Source organism: Pristiophorus japonicus, chromosome 4 (assembly GCF_044704955.1).
Source record: "Pristiophorus japonicus isolate sPriJap1 chromosome 4, sPriJap1.hap1, whole genome shotgun sequence".
NCBI classification, from domain to species: domain Eukaryota; kingdom Metazoa; phylum Chordata; class Chondrichthyes; family Pristiophoridae; genus Pristiophorus; species Pristiophorus japonicus.
The window spans coordinates 166,083,778-166,099,433 of record NC_091980.1 but is presented as its reverse complement, the minus strand read 5'-3'; the positions used below and the strand labels follow the sequence as shown (position 1 = coordinate 166,099,433).

Genomic DNA, 15,656 nt, shown 5'->3' with positions numbered 1-15,656 from the left:
GGCCGAAACTTGGGCCCTAAACTAGGTAATTATACACTCAAATGCTGGTGACTATTTGAAATACATTATAGCTCAAACTCTAGTTGAATCTGAACTTTGGGCTGACCTATATAATTATACAGCACAGAAGGAGGCCATTCGGTACATCATGCCTATGCCAGCTCTTTGAAAGATCCAATGAGGACACTGACATTGTGTATTCTAAACTATTTACCTGTTCGTGGCCGACCTTCTGCATGCTCAGGGTCACAGCCTTCTGTTTCTGTTCTTCTAACTACCTAGCTAAATGTCCTTTACAATAACAAACATGATGGTTGATGTGATGGAACCCTGACAAGATTTCTATCTTCACTTGAAACCATTCTGGCACTTTTCCTTCAAGTTTCTACCTTGGCTCAGTATCTTCCCTCCTGAATCAGAAGGTTATGGGTTCAAATTCCACTCCAGAGGCTTGAGCACATAATCCAGGTTGACATTTCAGTGCATTACTGAGGGAGTGTTGCACTGATAAGATGTTGACCCAAAGCAGTGCCTGCCCTTTCAGGTTGACGTAAAAGATCCCATAGCACTATTTGAAGAGCAGGGGAGGTCTCCTGGTGTTCTAGTTAACATTTATTACTCAACCAACACCTTTTTTTAAAAAAAAAACAATGATCTCATTTATTTCATGACTGTTTGTGGGACCTTGCTACACTTCAAAAGTGGGCGTTCTGAGCTCATGAAAGGGGCTATACAAGCTTATATTGCTTTCTCTCATAGCAGTCTGGTCTTTTTTCCAGCAACCCTGATAGTCATTACAACCTAAGTTATACATAGAAACATAGAAACATAGAAAATAGGTGCAGGAGCAGGCCATTCAGCCCTTCTAGCCTGCACCGCCATTCAACGAGTTCATGGCTGAACATGAAACTTCAGTACCCACTTCCTGCTTTCACGCCATACCCCTTGATCCCCCGAGTAGTAAGGACTTCATCTAACTCCCTTTTGAATATATTTAGTGAATTGGCCTCAACTACTTCCTGTGGTAGAGAATTCCACAGGTTCACCACTCTCTGGGTGAAGAAGTTTCTCCTTATCTCGGTCCTAAATGGCTTACCCCTTATCCTTAGACTGTGACCCCTGGTTCTGGACTTCCCCAACATTGGGAACATTCTTGCTGCATCCAACTTGTCCAAACCCGTCAGAATTTTAAACGTATCTATGAGGTCCCCTCTCACTCTTCTGAACTCCAGTGAATACAAGCCCAGTTGATTCAGTCTTTCTTGATAGGTCAGTCCCACCATCCCGGGAATCAGTCTGGTGAATCTTCGCTGCACTCCCTCAACAGCAAGTATGTCCTTCCTCAAGTTAGGAGACCAAAACTGTACACAATACTCCAGGTGTGGCCTCACCAAGGCCCTGTACAACTGTAGCAACACCTCCCTGCCCCTGTACTCAAATCCCCTCACTATGAAGGCCAACATGCCATTTGCTTTCTTAACCGCCTGCTGTACCTGCATGCCAACCTTCAATGACTGATGTACCATGACACCCAGGTCTCGTTGCACCTTCCCTTTTCCTAATCTGTCACCATTCAGATAATAGTCTGTCTCTCTGTTTTTACCACCAAAGTGGATAACCTCACATTTATCCACATTATACTTCATCTGCCACGCATTTGCCCACTCACCTAACCTATCCAAGTCACTCTGTAGCCTCATAGCATCCTCCTCGCAGCTCACACTGCCACCCAACTTAGTGTCATCCGCAAATTTGGAGATACTACATTTAATCCCTTCGTCTAAATCATTAATGTATAATGTAAACAGCTGGGGCCCCAGCACAGAACCCTGCGGTACCCCACTAGTCACTGCCTGCCATTCCGAAAAGTACCCATTTACTCCTACTCTTTGCTTCCTGTCTGACAACCAGTTCTCAATCCACGTCAGCACACTACCCCCAATCCCATGTGCTTTAACTTTGCACATTAATCTCCTGTGTGGGACCTTGTCGAAAGCCTTCTGAAAGTCCAAATATACCACATCAACTGGTACTCCTTTGTCCACTTTATTGGAAACATCCTCAAAAAATTCCAGAAGATTTGTCAAGCATGATCTCCCTTTTACAAATCCATGCTGACTTGGACCTATCATGTCACCATTTTCCAAATGCGCTGCTATGACATCCTTAATAATTGATTCCATCATTTTACCCACTACTGAGGTCAGGCTGACCGGTCTATAATTCCCTGCTTTCTCTCTCCCTCCTTTTTTAAAAAGTGGGGTTACATTGGCTACCCTCCACTCGATAGGAACTGATCCAGAGTCAATGGAATGTTGGAAAATGACTGTCAATGCATCCGCTATTTCCAAGGCCACCTCCTTAAGTACTCTGGGATGCAGTCCATCAGGCCCTGGGGATTTATCGGCCTTCAATCCCATCAATTTCCCCAACACAATTTCCCGACTAATAAAGATTTCCCTCAGTTCCTCCTCCTTAATAGACCCTCTGACCACTTTTATATCCGGAAGGTTGTTTGTGTCCTCCTTAGTGAATACTGAACCAAAGTACTTGTTCAATTGGTCTGCCATTTCTTTGTTCCCCGTTATGACTTCCCCTGATTCTGACTGCAGGGGACCTACGTTTGTCTTTACTAACCTCTTTCTCTTTACATACCTATAGAAACTTTTGCAATCCGCCTTAATGTTCCCTGCAAGCTTCTTCTCGTACTCCATTTTCCCTACCCTAATCAAACCCTTTGTCCTCCTCTGCTGAGTTCTAAATTTCTCCCAGTCCCCAGGTTCGCTGCTATTTCTGGCCAATTTGTATGCCACTTCCTTGGCTTTAATACTATCCCTGATTTCCCTAGATAGCCACGGTTGAGCCACCTTCCCTTTTTTATTTTTACGCCAGACAGGAATGTACAATTGTTGTAATTCATCCATGCGTTCTCTAAATGTCTGCCATTGCCCATCCACAGTCAACCCCTTAAGTATCATTAGCCAATCTATCTTAGCCAATTCATGCCTCATACCTTCAAAGTTACCCTTCTTTAAGTTCTGGACCATGGTCTCTGAATTAACTGTTTCATTCTCCATCCTAATGCAGAATTCCACCATATTATGGTCACTCTTCCCCAAGGGGCCTCGCACAATGAGATTGCTAATTAATCCTCTCTCATTACACAACACCCAGTCTAAGATGGCCTCCCCCCTAGTTGGTTCCTCGACATATTGGTCTAGAAAACCATCCCTTATGCATTCCAGGAAATCCTCCTCCACCGTATTGCTTCCAGTTTGGCTAGCCCAATCTATGTGCATATTAAAGTCACCCATTATAACTGCTGCACCTTTATTGCATGCACTCCTAATTTCCTGTTTGATGCCCTCCCCAACATCACTACTACTGTTTGGAGGTCTGTACACAACTCCCACTAACGATTTTTGCCCTTTAGTGTTCTGCAGCTCTACCCATATAGATTCCACATCATCCAAGCTAATGTCTTTCCTAACTATTGCATTAATCTCCTCTTTAACCAGCAATGCTACCCCACCTCCTTTTCCTTTTATTCTATCCTTCCTGAATGTTGAATACCCCTGGATGTTGAGTTCTCAGCCCTGATCATCCTGGAGCCACGTCTCCGTAATCCCAATCACATCATATTTGTTAACATCTATTTGCACAATTAATTCATCCACCTTATTGCGGATACTCCTTGCATTAAGACACAAAGCCTTCAGGCTTGTTTTTTTAACACCCTTTGTCCTTTTAGAATTTTGCTGTACAGTGGCCCTTTTTGTTCTTTGCCTTGGGTTTCTCTGCCCTCCACTTTTCCTCATCTCCTTTCTGTCTTTTGCTTTTGCCTCCTTTTTGTCTCCCTCTGTCTCCCTGTATAGGTTCCCATCCCCCTGCAATATTAGTTTAACTCCTCCCCAACAGCACTAGCAAACACTCCCCCTAGGACATTGGTTCCGGACCTGCCCAGGTGCAGACCGTCCGGTTTGTACTGGTCCCACCTCCCCCAGAACCGGTTCCAATGCCCCAAGAATTTGAATCCCTCCCTGCTGCACCACTGCTCAAGCCATGTATTCATCTGCGCTATCCTGCGATTCCTACTCTGACTAGCACGTGGCACTGGTAGCAATCCCGAGATTACTACTTTTGAGGTCCTACTTTTTAATTTAGCTCCTAGCTCCTTAAATTCTTTTCGTAGGACCTCATCCCTTTTTTTACCTATGTCGTTGGTACCAATGTGCACCACGACAACTGGCTGTTCTCCCTCCCATTTCAGAATGTCCTGCACCCGCTCCGAGACATCCTTGACCCTTGCACCAGGGAGGCAACATACCATCCTGGAGTCTCGGTTGCGTCCGCAGAAACGCCTATCTATTCCCCTCACCATCGAATCCCCTATCACTATCGCGCTCCCACTCTTTTTCCTGCCCTCCTTTGCAGCAGAGCCACCTACGGTGCCATGAACCTGGCTGCTGCTGCCCTCCCCTGATGAGTCATCCTCCCCAACAGTACTCAAAGCAGTGTATCTGTTTTGCAGGGGGATGACCACAGGGGACTCCTGCACTATCTTTCTTGCACTGCTCTTCCTGTTGGTCTTCCATTCCCTATCTGGCTGTGGACCCTTCTCCTGTGGTAAGACCAACTCACTACACGTGATACTCACGTCATTCTCAGCATCGTGGATGCTCCAGAGTGAATCCACCTTCAGCTCCAATTCCGCAACGCGGACCGTCAAGAGCTCGAGGCGGATACACTTCCCACACACGTAGTCGTCAGGGACACCGGAAGTGTCCCCGAGTTCCCACATGGTACAGGAGGAGCATATCACATGACCGAGCTCTCCTGCCATGTCTTAACCTTAGATACCCTTAAATTGGTAATAACAATGTTATAGTTCATTTACTGATATAAAAAATAAAAGAAAAGCTACTCACCAATCACTTACCCCATTGGCTGTGACGTCACTTTTTGATTACTTTCTACTTCTATTTTGCTTTCTCTCCCGCTGTAGCTGCACCGGTATGCTTTTGACAGGTCGCTCCCCTCTCACCAACTGCTGCTGGCTCTCGATCTCCCGCTGGGCTTTTGACAGGTCGCTCCCCTCTCACCAACTGCCGCTGGCTCTCGATCTCCCGCTGGGCTTTTGACAGGTCGCTCCCCTCTCACCAACTGCCGCTGGCTCTCGATCTCCCGCTGGGCTTTTGACAGGTCGCTCCCCTCTCACCAACTGCTGCTGGCTCTCGATCTCCCGCTGGGCTTTTGACAGGTCGCTCCCCTCTCACCAACTGCCGCTGGCTCTCGATCTCCCGCTGGGCTTTTGACAGGTCGCTCCCCTCTCACCAACTGCCGCTGGCTCTCGATCTCCCGCTGGGCTTTTGACAGGTCGCTCCCCTCTCACCAACTGCCGCTGGCTCTCGATCTCCCGCTGGGCTTTTGACAGGTCGCTCCCCTCTCACCAACTGCCGCTGGCTCTCGATCTCCCGCTGGGCTTTTGACAGGTCGCTCCCCTCTCACCAACTGCCGCTGGCTCTCGATCTCCCGCTGGGCTTTTGACAGGTCGCTCCCCTCTCACCAACTGCCGCTGGCTCTCGATCTCCCGCTGGGCTTTTGACAGGTCGCTCCCCTCTCACCAACTGCCGCTGGCTCTCGATCTCCCGCTGGGCTTTTGACAGGTCGCTCCCCTCTCACCAACTGCCGCTGGCTCTCGATCTCCCGCTGGGCTTTTGACAGGTCGCTCCCCTCTCACCAACTGCCGCTGGCTCTCGATCTCCCGCTGGGCTTTTGATAGGTCGCTGCCCTCTCACCAACTGCCGCTGGCTCTCGATCTCCCGCTGGGCTTTTGACAGGTCGCTCCCCTCTCACCAACTGCCGCTGGCTCTCGATCTCCCGCTGGGCTTTTGACAGGTCGCTCCCCTCTCACCAACTGCCGCTGGCTCTCGATCTCCCGCTGGGCTTTTGACAGGTCGCTCCCCTCTCACCAACTGCCGCTGGCTCTCGATCTCCCGCTGGGCTTTTGACAGGTCGCTCCCCTCTCACCAACTGCCGCTGGCTCTCGATCTCCCGCTGGGCTTTTGACAGGTCGCTCCCCTCTCACCAACTGCCGCTGGCTCTCGATCTCCCGCTGGGCTTTTGACAGGTCGCTCCCCTCTCACCAACTGCCGCTGGCTCTCGATCTCCCGCTGGGCTTTTGACAGGTCGCTCCCCTCTCACCAATTGCCGCTGGCTCTCGATCTCCCGCTGGGCTTTTGACAGGTCGCTCCCCTCTCACCAACTGCCGCTGGCTCTCGATCTCCCGCTGGGCTTTTGACAGGTCGCTCCCCTCTCACCAATTGCCGCTGGCTCTCGATCTCCCGCTGGGCTTTTGACAGGTCGCTCATCTGTATCACCCCAAACTGTTCTCCCAGCCAAGATCGGATAACTCATCTCAGCCCACAGATCAAACCCAAGACCATCCTTGTCCATATGGCTCAGCACCACGGTGGGCAGTGGATTTACCCTCTAGGTCAAAAGAGAAGCTGGACTTTTTTCTTGTTGTTGATAATTTATCAAGTTAGGCAGCAAAATACAGCAGTTGTCAGCTACTTAAGAGCAAAGCCAGTAGGACTGGCTTCAAACATCAGAGCAAGTTATAAAAGTTATATACGCTTGTTTAAGGTCTATGAAACCACAGTATTCCTGCAGATTGTTTCCCTGCATGCCACAGCACTTCTGAACTGCATGTGGGCATGAATATCTGATCACTATTTCTATGCTGACTCTGTAGCTACATGGAGTTTCCTGCACCCTTCTGTTTAGTGGTGTCCATCACTCCAGCAAACGTGTTCAGCCTGGCACACTAAGCGGATTAATGCTTCTGAAATTCTTGTACTCCAATCCATCCCCTTTCTAGTATCTGCGTACTATTGCTGCCAGTTTCCAAACTAGTTCCATTCTCTAGAATATTTTGATGAAGCATTTTCACACCACTTTAGCCCATCCTCCTTTAAGTGCTTCAAAGTAATTCTGCAAGTGCCCCAGACTGTTCCTTTCCATATGCCTCACTGTTTGTTCTGCCATCTCCTTTTCTGTTTCTATTGAAACTCAGTGATCCCTCAAGTTAACTTTTGTCCTGCTGTGAGCTCAAGTCTGGATTTGAGTCCTCCATGACTAGCAAAACTTTACACTTTTAAGTAAAGGAATACAGAGAAGACTAAGTTGGGTGGCAGTGTGAGCTGCGAGGAGGATGCTATGAGGCTGCAGAGTGACTTGGATAGTTTAGGTGAGTGGGCAAATGCGTGGCAGATGAAGTACAATGTGGATAAATGTGAGGTTATCCACTTTGGTGGTAAAAACAGAGAGACAGACTATTATCTGAATGGTGACAGATTAGGAAGGGGGAAGGTGCAGCGAGACCTGGGTGTCATGGTACATCAGTCATTGAAGGTTGGCATGCAGGTACAGCAGGCGGTTAAGAAAGCAAATGGCATGTTGGACTTCATAGCGAGGGGATTTGAGTACAGGGGCAGGGAGGTGTTGCAACAGTTGTATAGGGCCTTGGTGAGGCCACACCTGGAGTATTGTGTACAGTTTTGGTCTCCTAACTTGAGGAAGGACGCTCTTGCTATTGAGGGAGTGCAGCGAAGATTCACCAGACTGATTCCCGGGATGGTGGGACTGACCTATCAAGAAAGACTGGATCAACTGGGCTTGTATTCACTGGAGTTCAGAAGAGTGAGAGGGGACCTCATAGAAACGTTTAAAATTCTGACGGGTTTGGACAGGTTGGATGCAGGAAGAATGTTCCCAATGTTGGGGAAGTCCAGAACCAGGGGTCACAGTCTAAGGATAAGGGGTAATCCATTTAGGACCGAGATGAGGAGAAACTTCTTCACCCAGAGAGTGGTGAACCTGTGGAATTCTCTACCACAGAAAGTAGTTGAGGCCAATTCACTAAATATATTCAAAAGGGAGTTAGATGAAGTCCTTACTACTCGGGGGATCAAGGGGTATGGCGAGAAAGCAGGAAGGGGGTACTGAAGTTTCATGTTCAGCCATGAACTCATTGAATGGCGGTGCAGGCTAGAAGGGCTGAATGGCCTGCTCCTGCACCTATTTTCTATGTTTCTATGGCTTATTTATGTATACTTCTGTTGTTTTAGTCTGACGAATTAGATATTTCCGTTAAGAGATGATGTAATACTAACTTGTAGTATTCTTTCTACTCAAAGGAATGGATGCACTACTTCATGCACCTCTCCGAACTCCTTTGCAACAATTTGAGGTAAATCAGCATGTGTCTGGTGCAAGTACTGAAGCTTGGTTCTTCCAAATAATTAGGGTGATACCTAAATTGTGAAACGTAAGGCTTCCATTCACTTCAACAGGAAGCGCTGTGATCATATGTTTTATGTCGGCGACTAAATTTCCAAATGGATTTAATGGAAGCGTGGTTGTTTTAATTTAGCCTGTTTCTGGTATACTGAAATTACAGCAGCAATTTTCCATAAAGTGGGATTTCTTTTAAAATGGCAAATAATGTGTTCCATTTCCGTTTTATACTTTCAATATAAGGAAAACATTAAAACAAATTAAATGATCTTCACAGTAAGTTTTCATGTATTTATCTTCCCACTTTTATACAGTTCTGTGAATACATTGAGAATGTCGGTATACATCAAATCTTCCCGATCTCTGGGCTTCAAGTGCGAAGCGAAGGTCTTGAAGAGACCGTCATGCCTTCTGAAACAAAAGTTACTTCTGGGTTTCAAAAAAAAATTGACTCCAAATCTTTCTTGGCTGGACTTGATTCTACAGAGCCAGCATATACCAACCTGTGCCTTGCCACTGGGGAGAAGGGTGTTGATAGGTCCTTCAGCTCTATCAGACAAAACCAGGTTCCTAAACAGCAAAAGACAATTGATTTTAAATTGTACTTAAATAGCAAAAAGCAGAGTGAGGCAGATGAAAATAAGATGGTGTCCATGTCTTCCATCTTTGAGGAACAGGTATTTAAGCATACAGACTTTGTTACTTCAGCTTGTAGAGCAGGTAAAAACATTGAGAAGACAAATAACTCGGTGCTGCAAAGCAACTCTATCAGCAATCTGGATCCAAACAGAACTGTGATGTTTCTGGATCAAGATAACGATATGGAGCTCACCAGAAGCCACACTATTGCTATTAACCATTTTGCCTTGGGAAATACTACCACTCTTCGTTCGTTTACAGAGCCTAACCATATAGAGAGAATAGATACTGGAGGGTCAATTCATTCTCTCATTCTTCAAGATAAAACTGTTGTGTTTTCTGAAGAAGATTGTATGGACATGACCAGAAGTCATACTCTACCTATTGATGTCAGGAAGATAGATCACATAACAAATCAAACTCAATTAACAGGTGTCACAAATCACAAAAATGATAGACGAAGACTGCCCTCTTTTACCTCTGATGAGCACCAGATATCCTCAGATGATGGATATTGTAATAAAGTCAACCAAAATGAGGTTTTGGGTGCAACTAAATTGACCTCCAGATCAGTGTCTCTTCTGTCATGCTTTCCCAGTGATAAGGATATAGTGATTTCAGACACCAATGATATGGACGTAACCAAAAGTCAAACAGTTGCTATTGACAATGGAAGCCTTGGTTTGGTTGCAAATCATACATTGAGTTCAAAAAAAATGACCTCCAGACGGAGTAATGCTGAGTCTATTCTGGATTTTCCCAGTGATAAGACTATGGTTTTTTCAGAGGCAAATGATATGGACATAACCAAAAGCCATACGGTTCCAATTGAGAGTGGAAACCTTGGGTCGGTTGCAAAGGATTCAAATAAAATTATCTCCAGACAGAGTATTGCTGGGTCTATTCTGTCATCTTTTCCCAGTGATAAGACTATGGTGTTTTCAGAGGCAAATGATATGGACATAACTAAATGCCATACAGTAGCGATTGACAGTGGAAGCCTTGGGCAAGTTACAAGTGAAGCATTGAATTCAACTAGAATGACCACCAGACTGAGTGTACCTGGAGCTACACAAGCATTTTTTCCCAGTGATACGGTGTTTTCAGAAGCGAATGATAGGGACATAACCAAGAGTCATACAGTTCCAATTGAGAGTGGAAGCCTTGGGTCAGTTGCAAAGGATTCAAATAAAATTATCTCCAGACAGAGTATTGCTGGGTCTATTCTGTCATCTTTTCCCAGTGATAAGACTATGGTGTTTTCAGAGGCAAATGATATGGACATAACCAAAAGTCAAACAGTTGCTATTGAAAGTGGAAACCTTGGGTCGGTTGCAAATGAAGCATTAAATTCAACTAGAATGACCTCCAGACTGACTGCTGCTGGGTGTACTTTATCATCTTTTCCCAGTGATAAGACTCTGGTGTTTTCAGAGGCAAATGATATGGACATAACGAATAGCCATACAGTTGCTATTGACAGTGGAAGCCTTGGGCCAGTTACAAATGAAGCATTGAATTCAACTAGAATGACCTCCAGACTGATTGCTGCTGGGTGTACTGTATCATCTTTTCCCAGTGATAAGACACTGGTGTTTTCAGAGGCAAATAATATGGACATAACCAAAAGTCATACAGTTCCAATCGAGAGTGGAAACCTTAGGTTGGTTGCAAAGGATTCAAATAAAATTACCTCCAGACAGAGTATTGCTGGGTCTATTCTGTCTTTTCCCAATGATAAGACTATGGTGTTTTCAGAGGCAAATGATATGGACATAACCAAAAGTCAAACAGTTGCTATTGAAAGTGGAAACCTTGGGTCGGTTGCAAATGAAGCATTGAATTCAATTAGAATGACCTCCAGACTGACTGCTGCTGGGTGTACTTTATCATCTTTTCCCAGTGATAAGACTCTGGTGTTTTCAGAGGCAAATGATATGGACATAACGAATAGCCATACAGTTGCTATTGACAGTGGAAGCCTTGGGCCAGTTACAAATGAAGCATTGAATTCAACTAGAATGACCTCCAGACTGATTGCTGCTGGGTGTACTGCATCATCTTTTCCCAGTGATAAGACACTGGTGTTTTCAGAGGCAAATAATATGGACATAACCAAAAGTCATACAGTTCCAATCGAGAGTGGAAACCTTAGGTTGGTTGCAAAGGATTCAAATAAAATTACCTCCAGACAGAGTATTGCTGGGTCTATTCTGTCTTTTCCCAATGATAAGACTATGGTGTTTTCAGAGGCAAATGATATGGACATAACCAAAAGTCAAACAGTTGCTATTGAAAGTGGAAACCTTGGGTCGGTTGCAAATGAAGCATTGAATTCAACTAGAATGACCTCCAGACTGACTGCTGCTGGGTGTACTTTATCATCTTTTCCCAGTGATAAGACTCTGGTGTTTTCAGAGGCAAATGATATGGACATAACGAATAGCCATACAGTTGCTATTGACAGTGGAAGCCTTGGGCCAGTTACAAATGAAGCATTGAATTCAACTAGAATGACCTCCAGACTGATTACTGCTGGGTGTACTGTATCATCTTTTCCCAGTGATAAGACACTGGTGTTTTCAGAGGCAAATAATATGGACATAACCAAAAGTCATACAGTTCCAATCGAGAGTGGAAACCTTAGGTTGGTTGCAAAGGATTCAAATAAAATTACCTCCAGACAGAGTATTGCTGGGTCTGTTCTGTCTTTTCCCAATGATAAGACTATGGTGTTTTCAGAGGCAAATGATATGGACATAACCAAAAGTCAAACAGTTGCTATTGAAAGTGGAAACCTTGGGTCGGTTGCAAATGAAACATTGAATTCAACTAGAATGACCTCCAGACTGACTGCTGCTGGGTGTACTTTATCATCTTTTCCCAGTGATAAGACTCTGGTGTTTTCAGAGGCAAATGATATGGACATAACAAAAAGCCATACAGTTGCTACTGACAGTGGAAGCCTCGGACAAGTTACAAATGAAGCATTGAATTCAACTAGACCGACCTCCAGACTGAGTGTACATGGATCTATACAAGCCTCTTTTCCCAGTGATAACAATGTGGTGTTTTCAGAAGCGAATGATATGGACGTAACCAAAAGTCATACAATTCCAATTGAGAGTGGACACCTTTGGCCAGTTGCAACAGGTTCAAATAAAATGACCTCCAGACAGAGTATTGCTGGGTCTATTCTGTCTTTTCCCAGTGATAAGACACTGGTGTTTTCAGAGGCAAATGATATGGACATAACGAATAGCCATACAGTTGCTATTGACAGTGGAAGCCTTGGGCCAGTTGTAAATTGGAAAGTGCGACCAAGTACATCCTTTCCTGGTGATAAGACCACTGTATTTTCAGCAGCAAATGATATGGACATAACCAAAAGCAATACAGTTGTGATTGACAGTGGAAGCCTTGGACAAGTTACAAATGAAGCATTGAATTCAACTAGAATGACCTCCAGACTGACTGCTGCTGGGTGTACTTTATCATCTTTTCCTGGTGATAAGACCATGCTGTTTTCAGACGCAAATGATCTGGACATAACCAAAAGTCTTGCAGTTGCTATTGTGAGTGGAAGCCTTTGGCCAGTTGCAAATCATACAATGGATTCAAATATTACGACCTCCAAACAGAATGCTGCTGGGTCTATTCTGTCATCTCTTGCCAGTGACAAAACCACAGTATTTTCAGAAGCAAATAACATGGATATAACTAAAAGTTATAAAGTTGCTATTGAGAGTGACAGCCTTGGGTTCACTACAAATGAGACATTAGGTTCAGCTAAAGTGACTTCCAAATTGAATGCTCCTGGGTCTGTATTGTCATCCTTTCTCAACGATAAGTCCCTGGTTTCTGAACAAGTCACACCAGTCATACACATTGATACCGTGCCCATTCGCAGTCAGCATGACTTATCTAGTAGTCAGAAAATTACCCATTTGGTGCTTGAAAAGGGGACAAAGTGTTTTAGTAACCACCTGGGCAATCTAGAATTTTCCAGCATTCAAACCACTGTAGAAAACCCAATTTGTAATGTTGATCGTGGTGTCGATGCACTTGGTACTTCTGCTCCTTTTGCTGGGAGCATGGAGATCACCATCCCTCAAACAGTGGGGTTTGAAGGTGATGCTGAGCAAAAAGGTGAACCTGATAGTTCTTCTTGTGTAACTGGGACACGTGAAAAAATGAATGGAAAAGGAATGAAACAATCTGTGCTACATACTGAGAACTCCTTGGACTCAATTCTAACATGTAAAAATGATAAAGTTCAGGAGTTGATTCTGATCAATCAGAGCAGGGAGGTAGCTTCTGAAGAATTTGGTAGATATCAAAGTAGTGATGCTCAACCTGAATGTACTGCTAATGCTGCAAGAACTGAATCTGTAAGTACAGCAAATAAAAATCTGGGATGTAATCAATCCAGAAAGTCAATGTCATCACTTCAGAAATTGAACTCCATGACCAATGTAACTCATGGCACTGAATTAGAAAGGCCTTCGTTGGGTGACAAAGATCCTGCAGATTGTCCATGGTTCGCAAAACAACATTCACTTATTAAGGATACATTTAAATCCAACATCTCTTTATGCATCTTTCCTCCGAAACTGCCGAGTCGAGAAAATCTATACAAAGCTGTACATTCAAATCATCACGATGTAATAAAAACATCAGTGGAACATCTCCGCTCTGGTTCACTTCTGAGTACCATGTACAAATCAAACAAACTTGAGAAAGATTCAAAAGTATTTGAATCTGATGCTGACCCTCAAAAAGAACCAGTTATCGAAAGCCAAATAACTGATTGTGACCAAGTAGAAAGCAAAATGTTTGATCAAGTGGAACTGTCTCACTGCTTGAAGTCCAGTGAAGTGGACACTCTCGCAATCCGTGAACAGCCTGGAAAAGAAGCATCACTTGCTTCTGAACAAGGTAATAATGTTACAGGTCACAGAGATCAAGTTCCTGGAGGCTCGAAAATGATTATTGCGGAACAAAGGCTTCACCAAAAACGGGCATGGAGTGAAGTGGAGGAAAATGCAAATGCATGCAGTAAAAGTAAATTGAGGAATTTGGGGCACGGAGTCACTGATTCTTCAAGACAAAGGGTAAGTGAAAGGAAGTGTGCACACGAACATCATAGGCAATTGTGAATGTGTTCATAATGTAGCATAACAATGTTTGTACAGGTTGAACCTCCCTTATCCGGAACCACCCCTTGTTTGGAGCCATTCCCGGTTGGCGCATGCGCACAATGCGGCCGGTCAAAATCCTCGCAAAATATCAATGAAAAAAAACTTGCCCATTTACACTTGTAGACCCATAATGAATTTACCGCAAATCCTCAAAATATCAATGTAAAATAAATTTACCCAACTTTGGAGCCAACACCTCGGGGCCCACCGATGCCACGCTGATGGAAATTCCAATAAAAATTGTTCAGAAAATGTTTTCAAAGTACTTGCCTTTTTAATATTTTGGATCAGTTAACCATTCCATAGATTTTGAGAATATCCTAACTCTAGAACTCTAATATAGTTTGGTTTCCAAATGTGAGCTGAAACTGACTAACTGTCTGACAGTCGTTCCTGCCGATCGGCGTGCACACACACTGAAAACACGTGATCTCTCCTTATCCGGAAATATCCCTCATTGGAACAGGCCAGTTCCAGATAAGGGCGATTCAACCTGTACAAATAGTATAGTACATATTCTAGACTTGGTTTTATCAGCCAGTAAATTGGGCGAAAGGAAGAAGTGTTTAAACTCCAGACTGGAAATTCATCTTAAGCCTATAGCCTCCTGTGACTGAAGCCACTGAACTTAAAAATTGACTTTCTGGGTTTAGCTGAGATCAACTTGATGTAGGTGGTTATCATTTTGTTCATCTTGTCTGCTCCATACAAGTCTGAGGTGGAATATAGACTCCACAATAATTGTTTGTAAATAGGGTTATTAGGAATTCCGGACAACTTCATCTCTGGTGACGATATTTTGGCTTTTGGACAAGGGGTTGTCGTATATTTTTTTTCAGCAGTAGACACAGTGAGATCTAGGTTTATTGAGTTGGCATTTAGATTGTACAGGTTAAACCTCTCCCATCTGGAACCCTCGGGACCTGGCCTGTTCCAAATAAGGGATTTTTCCAGACTAGGGGTGGTCACGTTAAATTGGATGGTACAGGTGCTGAGCAAGGGGATATCAGGGCTAGCTGGCTTGGGTCTGGGAGTGTGGCAGAGAGATCGTTGGGGGTGGTGGATTTCAGGGTCAGGCCAGCGATTGCGGGAGTCGGTAGTGAGGAAGGACTTTAATTTGTTCATGTCGGAGTTCTGCGCATGCGCCACCTGGTGGCAGGGAATGGTTCCGGATAAGGGAGGTTCAACCTGTATTAATTTCCTAGTTTTATCCTCTAAGGGACCAAAGTTTATTTTAGCTACACTCTTCCTTTTTATATACCTGCAGAAGCTCTTACTGTCTGTTTTTATACTTCTTGCTAGTTTACTCTCAAACTATCTTCACACTCTCTCTAAAAAAATTTTCATCTAAAAAATTTCCCAATCCTTTGCCCTTCCACTATTCTTCGCAACATTGTATGCCTTGGTTTTCAATTTGATACCATCCTTTACTTCCTTAGTTATCCACGGATGGTTCATCCTTCTCAGTCTGTCTTTCTCACTGGAATATATCTTTGCTGAGAGTTATGAAATAGC

At 44.4% G+C, this 15,656-nt stretch overlaps 1 protein-coding gene across 1 annotated transcript in view; it reads left to right on the top strand.

Annotated features, from left to right (window-relative positions):
- knl1 (kinetochore scaffold 1) overlaps positions 1-15,656 on the top strand; it is a 170,106-nt gene that overhangs the window by 69,360 nt on the left and 85,090 nt on the right. Inside the window, exons 9-10 of the mRNA XM_070878795.1 lie at positions 8,202-8,254; positions 8,616-14,054. Coding sequence (XP_070734896.1) covers positions 8,202-8,254; positions 8,616-14,054 — 5,492 coding nt within the window. The remainder of the gene's footprint in view (positions 1-8,201; positions 8,255-8,615; positions 14,055-15,656) is intronic.